Consider the following 23,370-nt stretch of genomic DNA (forward strand, 5'->3'; position numbering starts at 1 on the left):
TCTGCACGGAAACAAGGTATAAATTAATCTTATCTACACATGCACAAACAAGGAGCATCTCCTGAACTCTGACCCTCTTTGTTGACAATCTTTCCCTGACAAGACTCCTAGATGCCTAAATTAGGATGGAACAATTCAGCACCAAGTCCTAACCATTCAACGTGTGCCATTCGTTGTCCCTTCCCCTCCCTTCCACAATATGATGTCCCACTTACCAGTGCTAGTCGTATGCAGGGATGTGTGTCTTTCGCATTTCCATTCACCTCTGCCATTACCAGTACAGATACACTGAAGCAAGTTTCCACGGTTATCCTTCTTGCTCCAGGTGTCTCCAATTCTGTAGGAAGTCTTGGTGTCATGGTCATTGCACCTATCTGTATAAGAAACATGACTGTTAACTATTTCTGCATTGGATGGCTTCACCGTGCAATTTATAGTACCGAACCACCAACACTATCAAAACAAGCTAATAGTTTAAAACCTTTATTGAGAGCCCACCTCATTTTCTGCAGCCCACTATTGCAAGTCCTATATTGCACTAAAGTCTACATTAAACTGCATAGGCTGAGAGCATCTGAAAATCCTGATGCTTGAGTGTAAGGGAAAATTCCCATTTATTTCCAGAACTGCGATTTCACTTTGTAGCCATCATCAAAATTAGCATTATAACATTCCCAGTGTGAACATGGTAAGCTATGTTCAAAAATCTATGTGAAAAAGCACATTCTGGATTCAAAACATTCCTTCTAGTTACATTTAAAGGTATTTTAAGCCCATTCTGTCTAGCATACACCTTCAAAGCTTAAACTTGTTTTAATGTCCTTTTTTTTTTTTTTTTTTTGAAGCTGAAGTCTTTGTAGCTGGGTCATTTCATACTATACACAGGGCACTGTTCAAGTTTGAGGCCCTACTTCAGCTGGAAGAAACTAAAACCTGTTTGAGGGCAACATGTTAAATTCTATTTCTTCCAAAAGAAGTGTTCATGAAGCTCCGGTAAACTTAACATAAGCTGCTCATATCATACCAGGAATATGAGACTTTCTAAATCTCCCTGTTGTCTTTAATAACCCACAGCACCTGATGAATTGAGTAAATGGTTTCAAAGGACAGCATAACAAACTACTTTTGTCTGGATGCCAGATCCACATGGATTAACTAGATCTTCTTCCATTACAACATTTTACCTTCTCATTCAAGGGCAACTTGATACAGTGGCTCAAATATAATGATGGATCAATGAACATAGATTTATGAAGAACTGTGGAAGGACATATGCATCATGCCACTGAAAGAGCACATGGGATAGAATACGAATGTGGAAAACACATTACTAATTCACAGTAGTTACAATGACCAAAAACTGGGTATTGGCCAGAAAAGTGGTGAATTGGTGAAGTATTCATAATGTAATTTGGCAAATGTGAAAAAAAAAACCCTGCTGTCTTACGGACACTCAGATTCTCAAGTTAAGACAATGAAAAGCTGAAATGTCCCCCAAGAAATCAGCTGTGATTCTGGAAAACACTGGCCATAAAAGATATGTAACAGCAGCACAAACTGAAGCATAATGCCACTTTGTGGGCTACAGCTGTCATTTTACATACATAAATTTGAATTTCTCTGTTTGATTACATTTGAAAAACAAAATGAAAAATGAACAGATCATTTTATTGCAATTTCCCCTATGATACAACAACACACACCTGAGTTATGGGAGGAAACATACTGCCAAATCATTTTTATTAGAAAAAGTAACTCCTCCGAAATTCACAAAAAACACATTCTCTTGCATTCATTCCTATTTGATAGTTAATGATTTTTCCCCATTTTTTAACAGACTTAATATTGTCAACGCTGGTTTGATTTTTACAGCTTATTTCTTGACCAAGTCTCTCCAGATCTTCAGTTTTAATCACAACCCTCCTTAGTGTTTTAGTTCTTAACAGGTCTGCTGTTTACATCAGCAGAAAGCCATTATCTGTGTGCCCCGAGGCAAATGAATATGAGGCGGTTTAAAGGCTACAGAGAGTTTCTCAAACCTTGCATAACAAAGGTGTAAGGTACAAAGTTAAATTTTCCTGAGGCAACTGGTGTAAACTGTGATAGCTCCACAAGGGAGCTTGCTCCTAAAAAAACTGGAACAGAAGGTAGATAAACAAGCGAGATTTTGGATTTTAAAAGGCCTGTTTGCTTTGCAAATACAAATAAAATGGAATTATTTACGGTAATGTCCTTCTATGATGTAAAAACTAGAAAAAGTCACCTGCGTGCGTGGAGCATGTTTACACTGAAGACAAAATGGTGGGAAAAACTAACAAGCGAGATGGGAGAATAGACAAAACAAACCTTGTTTTAGCTAACATATATATTAAAAAGTACTAAAGAGGAAAAAATATGATGACATTTTAATCTGGCAGACCGTGCTGTTGGAGAAGGTAACTATTTCTCTTTAAAAGGACCTAGTTCTCCCTCAGGAGGCTACTTTAAAAAAGAGAAATGGAGATATTAGGCCAAACTCTCCGCCATTTTGCAGACCAAGCAATTCCCCCACCTTCCTGGGGGACGCACAACTGTGACTCAGCTGGTCTGTGGATTTCTTAAACCCTTCTCTCTAAAGCAGGTTAAACCCCCAAATAATCCAGCCATTCTGTCACCAGCACAGATCACCAGCTCTCCCGCGTGTCCCCAGATCGCAAATGGCAACAGGGACGCGCAAACGCTCCCCTCTCACCTCAGAGGGGTCTGTTTCCCACCCCTTCTCAGGCGAGGGCCATCTCTCTACAAACTACTGTCGCTTGCAACAGGGCAGAAAAAGGAATACCTTTTCTTTTTAACGCAGGACGAGTTTGAAAAACAACTAAGAGAAATAAAACAGAGCAGCCGGCGGGTGCCAGGCCAGCACTTACTTCTGGAGGTGCAGGTGATGCGGCCGCTGCCCTCCCCCAGACAGGTGCAGTCCACCATCATCCAGCCCTGGTAGGGCTTCTCCCAGGTCTCACCAACCACGTAGGACGTCCCGGCTGTGTTGTCGTAGCATCGCTCGGCTGTGAGAGGGAAGGGGGTAAGAGTCCGCCCAGGGTTATCCCACATGGGGACGCCTCAGGGAAGACGAGGAGGAAGAGGCCATACACCCTGATCGAGCTGTGGGAGAAGGGAGCCGCCACCTTACCCACGGGCTTGCAGGTCCACTCGCCCTTCCCGTTGCCCAGGCACACGCACTCCAGCATGTAGCCGCCAGTCTCGTGGGGCCGGCGCCAGGTATCGCCGATTTTGTAGGACTGGCCACCCTCATGGCAGCGATCTGCAGAGAGAGAGGGGAGCTGAGGTGAGGGACCACACCAGGGACAGCATCGTGGGGACAAGGTAAGGGCCACCCGGCCAGGGGCGAAGGGGGTCAGCTGGGGTGGAGGTGGGGAGCGATTAGGAGAGGGAGTGGGCCAGGCTATGGCTGCCTTCTCCTCCAGCCTGCAAAATGGCACCCGCCCCTCTCCCGCTGGCACCCGCCATTTTGTGAGTGTCCCAGGCCCCGTCCTCTCTCCTCAGCTAACCCCCTCCAGGTTTTAAACCACAGCTGAGACCCGGCCAGTGAAAAGGGAACGTCGGGGCCAGAAGACATGCTGTTTCTCCCTCAGGCCCCGCTCACAGCCTGAGGGCTGGTGAGGGAGGGTTTGCCTCCATCTTGTTCTGAGGTGATTCCGTTTGGGCCTCTCTGTCGCCATCCCTACATATCATGAGGGACTTGGTGGCCAGGCCAGCATGTGGAGAATAAGGAGGTGCTTGGTGTGACACGGGTCCTCTTGGGTTTGGAAACCCTGCCCTGGAAAGGCAGATTCCCAGCCTGCCAGTGCCCCACAGCCCTGAGGCAGTCTGGAACCACCAGCTGGCCAAGGCTCAGGGCGGGAAACATGGTGAAGGGCAGTTTGCAAACACAGGGTCCTCTAAGGGAAAAAAAAAATTTAAAAAAATAGGAGAAACACGCATCCGGTCATTTATTAGGAACCTGTAAAATGTTTTGTTGGCTCGTTTATGAAAGCAGGGAATCCAAGAGTTATGAAGATTGATTCAAAGCCAGTTGCAGTCAGTGAGACTCTCCAGTGAGCTCTAAACCAGGCTGATGATGAGGAAATGAGACTGCTCTTATGTTTGCAATTTCCTTACTGACTCTTTCTTTTCTTACAACACTTATCATCCCTGCCCAATAAAATGCCATTAAATTCAGAAGGGCTTCACCTCTACTTGTTAGATTCAATACTTTTTTTCCATGCTATAATGATGGCTGGCTTCCGAGTCCTCTGTGGCAATGCTATTAGCATCAGCATGTGTGTCTTAAACAAGAAACTGGATACTTTTAAGAACAAGGCTTTTCTCAAAAGGTGCCTCAGGGACTTTGAAATCTCAGTCTAAAAGTCCTGACACACAGTGATCTTCATCTGTGCTCACAGAAAGTCTGATTATGAACTGAAGGGAAATTGTGAACAATTCAGTGACTCAATAAGGAAAGGATTTCCAGACAGAGACAGAGACGTGAAAGGGAGAGCTGGGGAGAAAGGACAAGGGGAAGAGAGGGAGGAATAAGAGGAAAGTATGGTCAGGCTGGTGAAAAAGGAGTTGCAGAAACACATTGAGCTATTGTCTGCATATCAAATTCCAGCTCCCTCAGGGACAAGTGTTGGCATGACATTTTTGGAGGACAGGAGGACTGGCTCTCAGGTGGTATTTATTATTTATTCAGAGTAGTCCCATTAATGCTGACAGTGTTATTCTGACTCACCAGCTGCAGAGCAGACCCTCACTCTTTTCTAGTTAAAAAGCTACTTTCATAAACGCGCCTGTGAATATGTAACACTCTTGTATATAGTAAGTGTACTAACCTGTACAGCTGGACACTAACAGTAACTTTTGGCCTACTTTTTTTTTAACACATAGCACTTTACCTCTTAAATAAGAGAGGCATTTGTTTGTGCAAGTGTATGTACATGGGGCAAGGACTTTCAATTTCAAGATTTTAACATGCTTTGGATTAACCCCACCACCACCACCCCCCCAACTCTAGCTAATGGGTGTTGGGAATATTGTATAAGTTGCTCTGGAAAATATGACACTAAGGAACAATAGCTGTAGTAATAGGCTCTTAGTTACATACTGGCAATGGTGCAGCTGATTCTCCCACGTCCAGCTCCAATACAAGTACAGTCCCAGATCATGGAGTCCTTAGGGCGCTCGTATGTCTCCCCTACTCGGTAAGTGGCTCCAGTGTATTTGTCAAAGCAAGTCTCTTCAGCTATGAGGGGAGAAAAATCAACTTCATGTAACCATGCCAGTAACATGTACAGTCAACAGAAACACACATTCCTTGCCTCCTCACACGGATGCTTTTTTTCCCTGGGTAAAAATGCATGTCAGTCTCCTCTTCCTTCCTGGGATGGAAGACAGTAGAGAGGAATTGGGTGAAATTCGCCCCCCTCAAGGTCCCTGTGATGCTTAATAACCTTGGCTTCCCTCCTGCGGTGAGCCAGAAGTTGAGCACGGCACATGGACATGCATGCCCTGAAAGGATCAATCCCAGCTGTTTGAAGTGCAACAGTACAGAAGACAGGAGGGAGCGAACATCCCCTAGAAGCTGTCTGCTTTGCCATGCTAATCCTCCTCATTCTGACCTGGCAAAAAATTGAGTACATTAATCCCAAGTTCTACAGCAGTCCCACCAAAGTCAACAGCACTACTTGTGAATTGTTCACACTCACGCATGAGTAAGTGATTACAGAATGGTTATGTCAGTGCTGCCACCAGACTTGAGATCTGCAACAGAACAGCCTTCTTCACTACCAGACAGATAAAGTTAACTGTGCCATAAGGGAAACTTGCTATTGGACTTCGAAACTGCAAAACTTGGGAATCCCTGCAGGGGAAGGAAAGCTAGACTAAACCCCCTTTTATGGTGGAGTAAGGGGACTGAGGACTCCTTAAAAATACTCCAGCCATGAGGCAGGCAGCACGCAAGCCTGGCAAAACAGATTGGTGGGACGCTCCCATCTGTCTTACACAAACACTGTCAGCCAGGAACCAGTTTTTCTCTCTTGTATCTCCAGAGCAACATAAAGGAGGTATGGCAAACCAGTGGCTTCAGACCAATACATACAGAGAGATCACATCTGATTATCTAAACTACATTGTATCCCAGAGAGATGCATCTTCCAGCAGACGTTGCATTTAAAGTTCTTGCTGTTACCTAAACTTTTTCTGCAGAAGACTAAACAATCTCATTTTACACTCAATTATAGAAAGCTCACAGCACCGATGGGGGGCTGTGGAAAGCTGTAAGTTGAAATATTTTTAAACAAGCTGACGACACTGCACAGCTATGAGAAGTTGGGGTGAAGCAATCAAACAGCACAGAGCCAGAGCTGCAAAGTGACTCCAGATTTGAACTTCCCCGTGCGAGTCTAGGAGTCAGTTCAGTTCATTATAAAGAAGAGGTTGGCTCCAAAATTAATGTTTAGATCCAATCCTCCAGAGAGATGAGTGATGTTTGGCTCAGGGTTCTGGTGGCAGGCCCATCACTAATGAAAAGCATTTCTTAAAATCCCAAGCCAGATCTTCAATGTAATTGAGTGTAGATCCGTTACTGACCCTAAGTACCAAACTTCGGCTGAAAACCCGGTCTGCCAGTTACAACTCGGTACAAGGCTTAGCTTACTCGGCATCAAAAGCCATTCTGGGGTCTTGATACAGACAAAAGAAGACCACCAACTTACGTTCAGGCTTGCTTTCGCAGTTAAACCCTCTGCTTCCACCATAGCAGGTACAGACCAGCGTGTTCCCCAGGTAAATGCGCTCCCACTGCTGGTTTATGTGATAGTATTTTCCATTGTCAAAACAGGTCTCTGGGGGGGAGAGGAGGAGGGAAGAAGCAGAGGGGGAAGAGGAAGAAAAGTTTGGAGTTACCGAGGGCAGAGGCAGGGAGGGAAGAGGCAGGACACAGGCAAACCGCGGCAGGCACCGGCTGCCGTCCCGCAGCCTCGCACGTGTGCGGGTCCCGCCGAGCCCGAGGAGCGGCAAAGGGCCGAGCGCCGGAGCCCGAGGGAGGGAAAAAGCCGCCCGGGGGTCACTCAGCGGGGCCGGGGCTCCGGCTCCCGCCGCGCTCCGGGGGCTCGGGGCAAGGCTCGCGTCCCGTCCGTGCTGCAGAGGGGCCGGGCCGAGCCCCCCGCTGTGCCCTGCCCGCGGGACCCCCTCCTGGCGCGGTACTCACGCTTGCCCTGCGCGGGGGTGCCCTGAGGTATGGAGGTGGTCTGCGCCTGCCGCCGGCTCTTGCCGCCGCCTCCGCGGCGCTGTCCGCCGCCGCCACCCCCCGCCGCTGCAGCCCCCAGGCAGAGGGCGAGCAGCGCCAGCCGCCACACGGTGCGGCCCGGCATCCTGGCACGGCACGGCACGGCACGGCACGGCACGGCACGGCACGGCACGGCACGGCACGGCACAGACAGCGGCGCCGCTCGCAGGCAGCCCGACAGACAGGACAGCGGCGCCGCCCGGGCGCTATATAGGGCGGGCGGCGCGGGGAGGGGGCGGCCGCCGCCGCCCCGGCGCCCATTGGCCTCGGCGCCGCCGGGGGCCGGGCGGGGGCCGCCACCGCCCCGTGGAGCGCAGCCGGGCCGTCCCGGTCGCCACAAAGGGCCGGGCCGGGCCGGGCCGAGCCGAGCCGAGCCGAGCCGAGCCGAGCCGAGCCGAGCCGAGCGAAGCCGGGCGGGGTGGGGGCTGCGAGCGGTGGGCAGCGCAGGGAGCCCGGCCGGGGTGAGAGGCCCGTCCCCCCAGGGAGAGGGGGCTGGAAGGTTGTCGTGCCATTTTGTGGAACATTTGGCTTAACAAAATGGCTTTTTTGGGGAGAGACAAACTTTTCTTTTTCCTTTGGGCAACGCTGCCTGTAAGCCGATGCAGCTCCATTCAGGAGAAATAATGTTCTGCACAGGGGAGAAGGTGAGGCGTAACATACGTGTACAGGTTGGAAATAGGAAACCCTAAGTGATGTTTTATCTACTGCTGGTGAGTCAAGGTTAAAATCTTTCACACCTCACTTGGTAAAAACGATGTGGCTACATCCTGTTCAAAATAAACTTAATAGCCTCTTTCTCTGACTTTGTTTCTTGCTGTCCAGTATCAATTCTGAGAACAAAAGAAAAGTGAAAAAAGAAATGCTAGGCTTTGAACCCCTTTTAAGTATATGGGATCTTCAGCACGGTGATCTAATGTAATCCTGCTGTATACAAATTTTATCATCCTCTTTCCCCTGTGTTCTTCCCATAGCCATCTCTGGTGCTTTGGGAGGGTCTCCTTTTCCTACTTTGAAGCAATACTGCAAAGCAGAGAGCATGCAGTATAATTGTGGCCCTCGAGCAGGAAGCTGCTAGAGAGCAAAGCACAGCGTGCCCGATTCTGGTACAGCGCCTGGACCAGCACTCAAATGCTTATAGGAAGGTCATGTTGCTAACCATTTTCATGCCTCTCACACATACCCGGTCTTGGCAAAGGGATTATTAATCTGAAAGTCTGCTGTGATTCCTGATCTATTAAAACAATTCTTCAGACAAACGTGGGTGTGAAGTAGTCTACAGTGTTTCCAGATATCTTAAGCTGAACATCCACAGGTCTCCATAAGAGTTCTTCAGCAAGTTGGGCACCAAGATCTAGTTCGGCTTACTGCAAACCAATTGTATTATCTTCACTGAAATGCCAGCAGCAATATCTCACTTGGGATGAAGACTTTTTCAGTAGGCAGTGTACAGATCCAGCACATGCTTTGTTCCAGGAAAGCACATAGTTGTGATGTCAGGTGTCTGTTTTCAAAGAAATTTCTATTCCTCTGTATGAGGAATGCCCACAGATACATTAACACAACCTTCCCTGCTGAAAACTTACTGGAAATTGAAACCTGACCTGGCAATTGAGGTGAGCTGTGGTGAGCTAATTCCCATCTTCCCTAATTTTTATTTTTAGATCTACTGCGCTGTGGGTTTTTTTTGAGTTACTGGACGCACATTATCCCTCAAAATAATCACAGAACTAAGGTGGCCATAGCAAGGGAGAGCATTAGCTTTTGAAGCGGGACACGTCATCATAAACCAGCAAATATCCGGTTTCTTAAAATGAGAACCTGCTTTCAGAAAGTGCTCCTGCTTTTCTGAGACCTAAGATATGAAGCATCATCCTCAAATTCCAGCTTACAACATATCTGGAATTCTTTGATAAAAGCGAGGTGAAAAGCACATTGTCAGAAAATGATGCTGTATGACCATTTATAACTGGGATGTACTTTAACTAGCCTGCTCCAAAGGAAGCATTACTGAGTGGAAATCAGTGGAAAAGAAGAGTTTTCCTTCCAGGAAACACATATGTGCAATGCGGAGGCAGTTTTAGGTAATTTTTACAGTCACTGTGTATAGAACCTTGTCAAATTTTCAATTTCTTTTGCGCAGTATGCAGTGTAGCACTGCTTCTGCACAGTGCTTACTTTTGCATACCCTTCCAGTGAGTGTCTGAGCACGTCTAGCTGCTGCTGCGAGCTACTAATTAAGCTCAATTGACATGGAAAAGGAAAGGGTAACGAGGAGTCTTCAAGTACAGAAGGATTATGATAAATAAAAATCGCTAGGGGAAACCTGCTTAACATGTAAGAGCTAAGTACAGGTAATCCATAATGAACAGGCTATGGTGGAATAAGCAAAAGTGAGGAAGCAAACAGCAGTCTTCACTGTGAAGCAAAAGCCAGTGTGGTCCTAGATGCTGTGCAAACATAGCCAAAGAGTGCTCCAGGGAGTTCTGTAGGTCTAGGCACATAGTACCTACCAGCTCTCTGCAGGCATTAGAGGAGGAGAGTCCCTGCTCCCCCAAAATAATACTTTTAGATCAATTTCCGGGATGCTGCTTTTAGTGACGCCCTTTTCCAGCATGCTGCTTTTAGCGACTGATTTAAAATGGCATTTAAAATGTTCATATACTGGATATACTCCCCATGAAGGTTAAATGGTCAGCATTGACCTCATTTATGTCTGCTTTAAGTCCAGTTCATGTAATTTTGCATTGCACGTAGGTCTTCAAGGACAGTATGAGTAATTACACAAAACTGAAAACTGAATTCAGTCTGAAAATTGAATGAAAATTGAATGTTAGCAAGTGTGTAACTGTGTCTAATGCTTTCCACAGCATTAGTTACACAAATACAGGAACAAGAGTAAGATTCTTGTTTAAGAAAACATTACTGGAAGCACACAAAACAAAACAATAATTTTCAATGATGCTCAAATTAGTTTATTGCATAGCCATCATTTATTAACAGCCAGAAATAATCTTACAAGTCATATTTCAACACAATTTGGAACAGCCTGGTTTCACTTCTAAAGGAATCTCTGACAGTAGTTATGACACAAACATGGAGTAATTATTATAATGCATGCTGTTAGACTTTCTGAGATGTGTCTTACTTATTTCGGGAAATGGATGTAACTCCTCATCTACACCAATGCACGCAGCATGGGCAACAAACAGGAGGAGCTGGAAGCCATTGTGCAGCAGGAAAACCATGACATAGTTGCCATCATGGAAACATGGGGGGATGACTAGCACAACTGGAGTGCTGCAATGGATGGCTATAAACTCTTCAGGAGGGATAGGCAAGGAAGGAGAGGTGGTGGGGTAGCCCTGTACGTCAAGGGAAGTTTTGACTGTCTAGAGCTTGATTATGGTGATGATAGGGTTGAGTGTCTGTGGGTAAGAATCAGGGGGAAGGCCAACAAGGCAGAAATCATGGTGGGAGTCTGTAAGACCACCCAACCAGGATGAAGAGACAGATGAAATATTCTATAAGCAGCTGGGAGAAGTCTCACAATCGCTAGCCCTTGTTCTCATGGGGGACTTCAACTTACCAGATGTCTGCTGGAAATATAATACAGCAGAGAGGAAATGGTCTGGGAGGTTCCTGGAGTGTGTGGAAGATAACTTCCTGACACAGCTGGTGAGTGAGCCAACTAGGGAAGGTGCCCCGCTGGACCTCTTGTTTGTGAACAGAGAAGGCCTTGTGGGTAATGTGATGGTTGGAGGCCGTCTTGGGCACAGTGATCATGAAATGATAAGAGTTTTCAATTCCTGGAGAAGTAAAGAGGGGGGTCAGCAGAACTGCTACCTTGGACTGCCAGAGGGCAGACTTTGGCCTGTTCAGGAAACTGGTTGATAGAGTCCCTGGGGGGGCAGTCCTGAGGGCAAAGGAATCCAGGAAGGCTGGACATTCTTCAAGAAGGAAATCATAAAGACGCAGGAGCAGGCCGTCCCCGTGTGCCGAAAGACAAGTCGGTGGGGAAGAAGACCGGCCTAGCTGAACAGAGAACTTTGGCTGGAACTCAGGAAAAAAATGGAGAGTTTATGAACTTTGGAAGGAGGGGCAGGTAACTCAGGAGGACTACAAGGATGTTGTGAGGTTGTGCAGCAAGAAAATTAGAAGGGCCAAAGCCCAACTAGGACTTAATCTGGCTACTGCCATAAAAGACAATAAAAAATGTTTCTATAAATACAGTAGCAACAAAAGGAGAGCTAAGGAGAATCTCCATCCTTTATTGGATGCAGGGGGAAACATAGTGACAAAGGATGAGGACAAGTCTGAGGTGCTTAATGCCTTCTTTGCCTCAGTCTTTAATAGTAAGACCAGTTGTTCTCCGGGTACCCAGCCCCCTGAGCTGGAAGCAGGGACTGGGAGCAGAATGAAGCCCCCACAATCCAAGGGGAAATGGTTAGTGACCACTTAGACAGACACAAGTCTATGGTGCCAGATGGGATCCACCCAAGGGGACTGAGGGAGCTGGTGGAAGTGCTCACCAAGCCACTTTCCATCATTTATCAGCAGTCCTGGCTAACTGGGGAGGTCTCAGTTGACTGGAGGCTGGCAAATGTGACACCCGTCTACAAGAAGGGCCAGAAGGATGATCCGGGGAACTACAGGCCTGTCAGTTTGACCTTGGTGCCAGGGAAGGTTATGGAGCAGATCATCTTGAGTGCCAGCACATGGCACGTACAGGACAACCAAGTGATCCGGCCCAGTTTATGAAAGGCAGGTCCTGCTTGACTAACTTGATCTCCTATGACAAGGTGACCCTGCTTAGTGGATGAGGGAAGGGCTGTGGATATAGTCTACCTAGACTTTAGTAAAGCCTTTGACAGCGTTTCCAACAGCATTCTCCTGGAGAAACTGGCTGCTCATGGCTTGGATGAGTGCACTCTTCGCTGGGTACAAAACTGACTGGATGGCCGGGCCCAAAGGGCTGTGGTGAATGGAGATAAATCCAGTTGGCGGCCAGTCACAAGTGGTGTTCCCCAGGGCTTGGTATTGGGGCCAGTTCTGTTTAATATATTTATCGATGATCTGGATGAGGGGATCAAGTGCTCCCTCAGCAAGTTTGCAGATGACACCAAGTTGGGTGGGAGTGTTGATCTGCTTGAGGGTAGGAGGGCTTTGCAGAGGGATCTGGACAGGCTGGATCAAATGGCCGAGGCCAGTTGTATGAGGTTCAACAAGGCCAAGTGCCGGGTCCTGCACTTGGCTCACAACAACGCCATGCAATGCTACAGGCTGGGGGAAGAGTGGCTGGAAAGCTGCCTGGAGGAAAAGGACCTGGGGGTGTTGGTCAGCAGCCAGCTGGATACAAGCCAGCAGTGTGCCCAGGTGGCCAAGAAGGCCAATGGCATCCTGGCCTGTATCAGAAATAGTGTGGCCAGCAGGAGTAAGGAAGGGATCATCCCCCAGTACTCGGCGCTGGTGAGGCCGCACCTTGAATACTGTGTTCAGTTTTGGGTCCCTCACTACAAGAAAGACATTGAAGTGCTGGAGTGCATCCAGAGATGGGCAACGAGGCTGGTGAAGGGTCTGGAGCACAAGTCTGATGAGGAGCAGCTGAGGGAACTGGGGTTGTTTAGCCTGGAGAAGAGAAGGCTGAGGGTCGACCTTATCGCTCTCTACAACTACCTGAAAGGAGGCTGTAGCGAGGTGGGTGTCGGTCTCTTCTGCCAAGTGAGAAGTGATAGGACAAGAGGAAATGGCCTCAAGTTGCGCCAGGGGAGGTTTAGACTGGATATTAGGAAACATTTCTTCACCGAAAGGGTTGTCAAGCATTGGAACAGGCTGCCCAGGGAGGTGGTTGAGTCACCATCCCTGGAGGTATTTAAAAGACGTGTAGATGTGGCGCTTAGGGACATGGTTTAGTGGTGGACTTGGCAGTGTTAGGTTTACGGGTGGCCTCGTTGATCTTAAAAGTCTTTTCCAACCTAAGTGATTTTATGATCCTATGATCCCTTTGTCTGTCCTGCTGTTAGTTCGTTCCTCGAGCTAATGAGGGAAATGAGAGGAAGATTCACCTGAAGTCTTTCTTACGATGAGATCAGTTTGAATTTATAACTAGATTTTCATGGTTTTTGCATCCGAATAAGGATTAAGAATGTCCTAAACCTCTGCTTTAGCCATGGATATTCTGATTCATGTTCTTGGTCTTTTCAAAACTTTTTTCTACTGAAATCTTAACTTTTCGACTCTTGGCTAGAAAAGGCACATGCCCTTATAAGGTTCTCCTGACTTTTGTTGCTCCATTGTATTGCTCTGCAGATAAAACTCTCCACTGGGTTGACTTGATTTCCTTTTCTGCCCACACTGGTGGCGGGCTGCACATATGACTGGGAGCACGCTCTGTCCCTGTAACCATTATTCTGCAAATTCCAACAGTAAAGAGGGAAGATGAATCAGTACTAAAGGACCAAGCGAGGTCACTTGTTATTCTTTTAGCAACCTTAGAAGAAAGGCCACACAGGCTTAATCATCTCCTTCTAAAATTATCACTCATAGGAACAAGAACCGTAAAGACAAGAGGTCAGGATTCCTCTCCTTGACATAGGGAGACCATTAAATGCTTCCTGCAGTTCCCAAATATTTTGCAAGAACTCCTGTTGCGAGCTGAAAATTTCTGAATCATCACAATTTCAAGTCTGTGGTTTTTGTTAGGTCACAGCAAAATTCATTTCAAGGCGGCTGAGGCTCTACTGCACAGTGCTTCATTCACTCCTGAGTGTCTCGTCCAGGAATCTGGAACATCACTCTTTAAATGAAATTCATTCCTTCTGCTGGTTAACTGCAACTTCAGCGGTATGTAACTTTATGCCGGCTCTCAGTGTAGGAATGAATTTCATCGTGTATAAATGGTCCCTAACAGGGCATTAATTAGATCTTTGGCACTCTCGATGGAAATTCCCTTCTGTTCTCCCTCCTCCCCAGTCCTTCCTAACAAAATGTTCAGTGTCATCAACACAGAAGAACGCATTTCCTTTCTCTAGCTGTCCGTGGATTATGTTATTTAGTTTGGTCTACCCGAACTGTTGTAGTTTGCCAGTGACGAGAAGTTCATAGCCACGGCTCTTGTTTTGCAGTGGGTCTGCAGTACTGTCAGCCCCAGGTGTTTAACACTCGTGAGTCACACCCTGCAAAATCAGGGGAACAGCTTTGGAGGGCAGAGGGGGAGAGATGTTCATTCTTCTCCAGGTAGAGGGATTCTTGGGGGGGGTTTCAGTCTGTTTGTTTGTTTGTTTGTTTGTTTTCCTGATTCTTTAAGGAGGTGTTTACGTCACGTACAAAGTGATTTAAGAATGGAAACTGAGATTCTGACACGCTTCCTGATCCCAGAACTTCAAGAAAAATGAGAACTCTCATGAGACCCATGACAATGTGAACTGGCAGGCAAGTAGCATGGGACAGACCCTTGTTCACAGGAGAACCTTTTGGAAGGCAATACCAGCTTGAAAGAGCTGAAAACACGTTCTTCATCACATTTTGACATGTTTGGCAGAGATGTTCACAGATGCCTGAATCCTGTTCATGTTGCCCTAAATCCTTTGGAAAACCCAGCCTGACACCCTGCCGGGGATGTTCTGCAGCACTTATGGGAACTTGTCAGGGCAGCTCTGAAAGTCTGAATTGGCATTTCAGGATGTCTCATGAGCACCATTGAACAGGACTTTGGGACCTGGCTTTGGACACCAAGCGCAGTGTTGCCAGGTCTTGAAAGAGATGTTATTTCAGGCAGAGTTGGAACTATTTTGTCTTAATGAGGGATGTTCCATCTCCCCAGCTGATGTCTGCCCTACTCAAAGGAAATCCTCCTCTAACTGGCTGCTTGTGCCACTTCTTTCCTGCTTTCAGAGGTTAAGCAGCCCCCAAGGACCACTGCAGGGAATGGGAAAGCCTTCTGTTCCTCCAGCTCACGGCCCAGTACTCCTTGCATGGAAGGAGATGGGATCCTGCCACTTCTCCCCAAAGCAAAGATGGGAGCGCTCCAAAAGGTCCTGAAACAGGGCTACAGGGACAAAATGCGCTAGAGATGATTGCTGCAAGGAGCCCAGGCAGCGCGGGGCTTTGCATTGCTGAGCACGGGGGTGACAGATCACCCATCGGGAGCCAGAACCCCCCTCCACAATTAACAGGGGAGAATTAGCAATGCCTGCAAACCTGTACACGTTAAGCATGGACAAAGGAAGGAAAAAAGTTATGACAGCTGGAAAAGCGTCGTTTCTTATGACTGTTATTTTCTTTTTAATTTTTGCGTTTTGGCCAAAATCGCACCCAGTGGTGGTGATGGGGGAAGTCTCCTATTTCCAGTGGCTGTTTTTATTTAGTCATTACGAGTTTCTAACAATAATTTGACTTTTGAATAATAGAGGGTTTTTTCTTTTAATGGAAGGACAACAGTTAGTTATGTCCATGTTGTTAGCATAACTTACGTCTCCCTCAAAGCCCAGAAAGAGAATTGAAACCCTCCCTTTTTCCACAGCAGTCTTAAAACTACTAAAGCAAAGTTAAGTAATGGTGATATCACCACCAGCAGCATGAGGTGAACTTGGCCACAAACCCTGGTATTTGAGTGCAGTTGCTTTTATTCTCTCCCAGTGAATATGGCAAATCACACCGAGTCTTGTTTGGTTTTAGGCAGGCCTGGTCAAAATCCAGAAATAAATGCTAGTGCTGGGTTGAGCTTGGCTTGTTGCGAGGAAGTTGAATACACTGAGCAAGCAAACAGCTATTTATTATGATGATTATGGGGGAGTGCGTAACGGGCTGAAATTGAGAGTCACAAAGGGCTGAACTGAGCCAGGAGCATCCAGAAGGAAAATATTTTGGCTCCAAGCTGCAGTTTGTCCCCTGTTTCCTTCTTACCCCTTCCACCCAGCCTTACATGGAGCCAAGGAGTGTGGATAGTTCTTTGCTGCCAATTTTGAAGAGTTTGCTTTTCTTTTTTTCCTTCTTTTACTGTTGGTAACCTGATTTTTTGGCTGCACTCTCAGAGATGAGAGAAGCTCTCACTTTCACTTGTTTTTCAGCCCTGCCCAGAAGTTCTCATTGGCCGCCTTTTATACTTTCCAGCTTCTGGGGAAGAACTTGGGTCTTCTCCCTGTCTTCATTCTCACTTTCTTTTCCCTGCTCTTCCACCCTCTCCCTTCCGGTATTCCAGGTCTCCTGGCCAGCAAGATGATCCGTAGTTTCTGATGTATTTATTTTAACTTGGCTGTTTCTATGGCCCAGCAATAGTGTCACTTCTCCTGTGGGACTTTCCCAACTATTTCTCTTCTGTGGGTGGGAATCTAGCCCAGAGAGAGGCCCAGAATAAGGCATAAGGGCTGTTTCTGACTTACTCAAACCCTTTGTGGAAGATGAGCTTCTAGCAAGTAATTTTAGTAAAGCGGGCTGGAGTTTCATTCTGTGTCAATCAGTCAACTCATAATTAATCTGAAGTCAGGGCCTTTTACAGGTATGATTCTTACCTAGGGAGCTTTGCTAGTGAAGAGTTTTGGTCCTATATAGGCATAGGTATTGATAAGATTTTTGTCCTCCCAAGTCACTTCCGTTGGAAACCTCTATCTCTAGAGTCAGGCTGAGAAATGGAGCTACCTCAGTCCTACATCTCATTGCTTAACTGTTTCTGGTGTGGCTTTATGTTAAAATCTAGATGTGCTTTGATTAATTTTTGGTTGAAAGCTGGACCTTATGGCAAAGGACTTTCTATACTGACTCAGAAAATTTTTGCTCTGTCATTACTCCTTTGAATTAATTCCTTACTTTCAAATGTTGATTATAGTGGGCTAGACCATTTGGGTTTGGTTTTGGGTTGGTTTTTTTTTGCTGGCACTTAAAACTGTTAATAGTCTGCATATGTTTTTTGATTGTAGTCCTTGTTCTGGTTTTGGGGTTGCTTTGCATCTTGGACTGGCTTGGAGTTCGTATTTTCAGTCTGTACTGAACTACCTATCCATGAAATCATACAGATTTGGAGCTGATGCTTTCCAACAGTCATCACTTACTTCTTTTACCTTTTTGACAGTATTTATGGAGTTTGCAGTGTTCCCCATTCTTGAGATGATGAATTATTGTAGTAACAATAAATATACACAGCTTTCATGGGCCATTTTATGTAATTCTTTCTGCCATCTACACTGATACAGTCACACCAAAGGAGTTTCTGTGTGCAAATGAAGGTTTTATCACTGATAGTATTTAGCCATTGACGTATGTATGACACACTGCAAGAGGTTATCCGCTGGGACGTCACAAGTGAAAACAAGTCAGTTTGCCCAGAACAAGGAGCCGTGCCCATGTTCCAGGAATCCATTTCACTACTTCCAAGCGCTTACACACCAATTTAACGCTTTAACATGTTTTGCGGGAAAGCTGGTGATTCAGACACAAACTCTTCTCTTGAAGAATTCTCCTCTCAGGACCAGCAAGTGCCTTTGACCAGTGTGTGGGGAAGGGATGGCATCGTAATTTAGCCTACACTTTCTTGTCTATACCTCTCCTACAAAGGCATAGGAGCAGTCACCAGGCAGGCACTTAGGCATGTAATGGATGGAAAACTAAATCCCTTATCTGATTACAATAAGGTGATTGCAGTCCAGCCTGTTGAACTTAACAATAAAATTCACGTTTTTCTTAAAAGGAGCAGGATTTGGGCCTGTTAGCAGGTTGATCTAGGGACTTTCCAAACTGGGTAACTACTAGCATTTCCTTTCATAGATATGGAAACAGAGCTAAAAAAGGGGGTTTCAAAGGAAAGAAAACCCTAAATAGTTTGACATAGTCTGGAGAGGAAAGCTTCTCATTATGTTGTCCAGGATAGCTTCTGGCAACAGCAAAAAGGCTGAGCAGTGAAGCTTAAGTGAAGTAGGAGGTTTTGCAAAGATGCATCATATCTTGTGGTCATATGCTAAAAACAAATATCCCAAAGCTCTTGATGATGCATCTGGTGTTTGTACTCATTGAGTATGTCCCAAGCCAGCCATATTTATTGGAGGCACATTTTTGCTTAGCTGGGTCATGCAGAAATTAAAACAAACATTACCTAAATACGTGTCATCAAATCGGGGTATTAATCTGGCTAGATTAGTACAAACCCACTTGCTGACCATTCCATAGCTGAAAGATTTATAGGGGCAGGTAGAAGCTTCAGAGTCTGGAGATACACATTGCTTCTGCATTTCATTATACTCTCCAGTTTTATACACAATGTGGAAAGAGGTCATAGCTAACTTTCCAGGAACAGCATTCATATTGTCCATAGAGTGCTTTAGTATAAAATGCAGATTACATGCACATTAAATAAAGGCAAAGTTTTTGACAGTTTGTCTCTTCAATTAATTTATAATCAGAAATGTCATGCGTAATATTGAAAATAAGTGCTACACAAGGCATTTATCTCCTGACTGACCCTTCCTTCTCACTGTTTTCAGGTTCTGTTTCAGAAGTGTGCAGGGACGTGGAAACGGGAGGCTGTAAAGGGCCTGTATAAGTCTCCTGGCTTTACAGAATATTTTGCTGAAACATAGCTTCTAAAAATTACTCTTTTTCCCTCTGGCAAATAAAACAGCCTGAGACTTTTCTTACGTGGAAAGCCTTGAAGGAGAAAACAAAAAGGGGAAGGGAGAAACATACCTTTGATAGGAATTTTTTGTAGAAGATGGAGCATCTGTGCATGGGAAAAAATATTTAGGACAACAAAATTCTAAGGATCACAGGAAAATCAGTAGTATTTTACCAATGTTGTTGTAAGATGACTATGTGGTAGAGCTTTGGGCTTTGGAGCACTGGTGTTTAAGCACCTCTGAAATGCCTGCGGCTCAGGTTGACATAAGGACATCTACCTCCCACGTGTTGGAGACCTAAGATTGTTTGACAGGCCAGGTCCAAGAGACTTGTGTGCCTAAGTCTCATTGAAAGACAGTACGATTTAGGTTTCTTAGTACCTGAGTCTATATAGACGTGTCATTTAGGCCCCTGGCTCCCATAGGCTCGTAGTGTCTTGTGGAAACATTGCCAAGGGGAAGGTTGGTCAGCTGGGAGAAGCAGCATTAGGCTGGAGGCAACCCAGTGCACTGTATTCGTTGCTGCTGTTGGCTCACAGCTTAGAGATCTGTGAGGGACTTTTTGTAGCTCAAAGGCTCAGATCCTGACCCTGCAAAGATTAATTAAAGCATCTAGTTTTACCTGTTGCAATAATTCCACTATTTGATTAACCTTGCATGTCACCTGAATAAAGCTAGGCATGTGCTTTGTCTCTCCGGAGCCCGCTCCCCGCACCTCTGTGAGCAGCATTTAAATACATTGGTATCCTCAGCCTCGCCACTGGGAAAGTATGTATGAATAAGCTGCATGACAGGGTCATAAATTACATGGAGAGCAGAACAAATCTTGGCAGCAGATCATAGCTGCTGGAGAGATGAGAGCTATGGCAGACACATGAGCAGAAAAGTAAAGGAAGACTAATATTTAAGAGGAAGGCAGAAATTTTACTACTAGACTCTGTTCCATTGAAATGAGACCATTTCTGACCTTGGTTTCTTTGGGAGCAGGCTTGGTCTCCTAAATTCTGTTTAATGTTTTTCTTTTTGTCTAACCTCTCAGGGAAGGATTGATGCTTTAAGACTATTAGAAATTCTGCCTTCTGTATAGAAAAGCCAAAATCAAAGCCATAAAGTGCAAATGATTTTTAAGCAGGCCAGAGCAATCCCACAGAAGCATATATACTGTGCACGCCTGTCTCTAAATCCATGGACTGCAGCTATATCCTTAAATTTGTGTGTCAGCCTTCATGGGATACAGGCCTAAATATTCTTTCCATTTCTAGTGCCTATCACAAAGTCTAAACACCGTTACTGTGTAAAATTATTTTTTTTCTTTGAAGTTTCATAACCTTATAACATTCTTATAAATGGGTTTGAAAAATGTAGTGTGACTTTAAAACATGTTTGGAAAAACTTCAAACAATTACAAATATGCACACACAAAAAATCTGTGCTTAGATGAGGTAATCCACAAGAGGGTTTCCAGTTGGCCTTTTGAAAACCAACTATTTTATATATAAATGTCAATGTTAATTAAGAATCAACACAAAACAGGAAGTAAAAAACCATAATGCTGTATTGGTTATGATCTGAATATACTGATTAAGTCCTACCCCATTAGTAAGAGTTTATTCCTGGAGGCAGTGAAGTTTTTTAAAAGAAAGAAACAGATACGCACCCACTGGAGGATGCAGCCCATCGGATGATTTCATATTGAAACGAACACGTGGAGAGCAGTTTTCAAAGACATTGTGGATCCTTGCATGATGCCTGATTAATAATGAAAATGAAGCTCCCTAATCCTTTTGGCATCTGTAAAAATCCCTCCCATGATTTAAGCATATTGGCCAAAGTCCCCTCCCTGGAGAGCTGCTGTTGTCTGTGTAGGCTTATACCATGAATCAGTGAGACCTCATGAGTTAATATTTGTGCACTTATGCTCTTAGCTGGCTTTTACGAGTGGTACTAAATGGCTTTTTAGATCCGGTCCTCAGATACACAGAATGTGCCTTCCAACACTGCTGCTTATATCCAAGCTGCTGGAGGGAATAGGAAATGGCCTGAGCTTAATCCATCCTCGAGACAATCTTAAAATGATTAATTTGCGGTTGTCCTCGAGTGCCACACAGCAGGTTTCACTACTACTGAGTTTTTCCAGAAATCTGCTTATTTATTACTGCTACGTACATCACCGCATTTTTTTTAGGGTGGAAGAATATGCCAGTGCATTCAGGGCACACTTCACTGCCTCACTAGTGGGGCACAAACTTGAAAAAGTTCCCAAATCATAGCACTTTAAATCAGAAATCATACACAGATAAAATTAATTTTAAAAACATGCCCCATAGTGTGTCCAGTTCTATGCTCACCATTCTTTTTATGAATGCACAGGGATGCTGCAAACATGCCTCAGCTAAGGGCGCCTGCTTACATCTTTAAGTCCCATTAGGTCAAATTCTCTCTTAAATGGTAAAAAAAACATAAATAAAATGGTGAACTACGCTCACCTCTTTCCCCAGATAAATTATCCGCACTGGGCACAGGATGGGGTCAGAAGTGTGGTGTGGGTGTGGGGGTGTGTGTGTGTTCGGTGAATGGGAGCCCCAGGGCAGAAAGCCGGCTGGCAGAATAAATTCCCCCAGGACCAGAGGGGATGTTCAGGGTTTCCTTCATGGGTGCTGCAATACATGTTACTGAAGTTTGCATTGCTTGCCATGAGAGGTTTAGCAAGCGGAAAAGAGACTGGTACATCTCGAACAAGCTCATTGCCATGATGCTCATAACTGATTAGTGTCCCTTTATCCTTTCCTCTACTATAGGGTTTAAGGTGAGGAGGAGCTTTGTAAACTGTCAGTCCACACACCTCCCTCATGAGGAAAGTTTCCAAGTATAAGAAGGAGAGATTTAGACCTGCTGTAGGCTGCTGTAATGAACGTGACTTTCCCCACGTTGCTTTCTTGCCTGTTTGATCTGACATGCTGCCTGGACTAGTGGACCACAGGTAGATAGAGTAGGGCTGAGAAAGCAGCCCTGTGCACCACCTGCCCCATAAAAATTATTCACTAGATCTCTGAGGATCCTTTTTAGCACCTGCGTGTGAACACAGCCAGCTGTACCAGCTGATCAGCATCTAACCCTCCTGCTATGCAGCTGATGTCATTGCCCGTGCAAATTATGTCATGGTGTATGTGACTATGGGCTGCGATTATGTAGTTCTTAGACAAGCATGTTCTTGTTTGCACATATAATTCCAGTGAGTTATAAGTTGAAAGAGGAGATTCATCTCCAGGGAAGGTAACACTTTCTGACATCCAAATGCCACACTAGGTATCAGTCACTGATTTGTTTTGCCTCATTGAAAGAAGAGACTTCATTCATAAAACTGAAGTCTTGATGTTGTTTTTAAATCCCAGCATAGCTTCAGGGTGTTTTGATCTGCGACTTTTAAATTTAGATTCATATTCAAATTTACATTCATATGTCTACTAGATATTCATGTTGTATAAATTCTGTATAAATGAACAAATTATATAATGTTCATTGGGTGGGAATTGGAAGACATGACCTTGTTAAATCGGTGCTGGAAGAGCCAACAACAGGGACAGCATCTCAAGCATCACACGTGGGTGATGACTTCCCAAAAGTAAAGTTTTTTTGTAGGGAAAAGGTTCAACAAATGCCCATAACTGCCTGGAAATGACTAGAAATCAGTTTTCAGTCATTCCTGCTGTGAGGGAATCTGAGTAAGGCTGCAAGCAACTGCTGAATCCTGCAAAGAAGAAAGGAAAGTTTTCACCTGTCGCCATTTGCAAGTTGCCAGAGGCAATGAAAGTATGAATACAATAACTCACTGCAGTAGCAATAGCTTTGCAGTGAACTGCACAGTTGCCCTAAACCCCCATGTTATATTATAAGGGTATGCTGAGCATGATGAATGCTTCTGGTTTAAAATATTCCAGGGAGAACATTTTTTATCTCTCTCCTTTTCCAGACTTCTACCAACTGTGTTTGCATCTAATAAAATCCAGATGCTTCTCAAAATAAAATTGCTGCTATATTGGATTGCAAAACTTCTTTTAAAATTAAGGTTGTGACTTTTTTAGCAAATGTTCCCTCTTGCTGCAGTGGACTCAGAGCAGGAAGCAGTAGATTTTATGACAGTGAAACATAGGCAGAAGGTGTTTATTCTTATCTGCTAACAGCGGTATTATTGCTCTGTGGTACTCTGGTGAACAGTTTCTAACACAGCTTGCATCTAATATTTGTAGACCGCTAGATCTTGGAAAAACTATTTCCTGAGAACAAGTCTGATTTCTCCTAACACAATGTATACTCACCTATATGCAGCTACATGACATCTGACAAATACTACGGGGTGTTAAGGTGACCTGAGGAATTAAAATAACAGTGTATACATGAAGTTTGGAGGCATACTTCCAAATGAAGACATTTTTGGATGCTATG

General features: G+C 45.1%; 1 protein-coding gene across 1 annotated transcript in view; it reads right to left on the bottom strand.

Moving 5' to 3' along the window:
- FN1 (fibronectin 1) overlaps positions 1–7,412 on the bottom strand; it is a 54,666-nt gene extending 47,254 nt beyond the window's left edge. Inside the window, exons 1-6 of the mRNA XM_059820537.1 lie at positions 7,250–7,412; positions 6,756–6,884; positions 5,144–5,281; positions 3,170–3,301; positions 2,907–3,044; positions 216–374 (exon numbers count right to left, since the gene is read on the bottom strand). Of these exons, the coding sequence (XP_059676520.1) occupies positions 216–374; positions 2,907–3,044; positions 3,170–3,301; positions 5,144–5,281; positions 6,756–6,884; positions 7,250–7,412 (859 nt within the window). The remainder of the gene's footprint in view (positions 1–215; positions 375–2,906; positions 3,045–3,169; positions 3,302–5,143; positions 5,282–6,755; positions 6,885–7,249) is intronic.
- Positions 7,413–23,370: the final 15,958 nt, after the last annotated feature.

This window comes from Gavia stellata, chromosome 8 (assembly GCF_030936135.1).
Source record: "Gavia stellata isolate bGavSte3 chromosome 8, bGavSte3.hap2, whole genome shotgun sequence".
Lineage (NCBI taxonomy): Eukaryota > Metazoa > Chordata > Aves > Gaviiformes > Gaviidae > Gavia > Gavia stellata.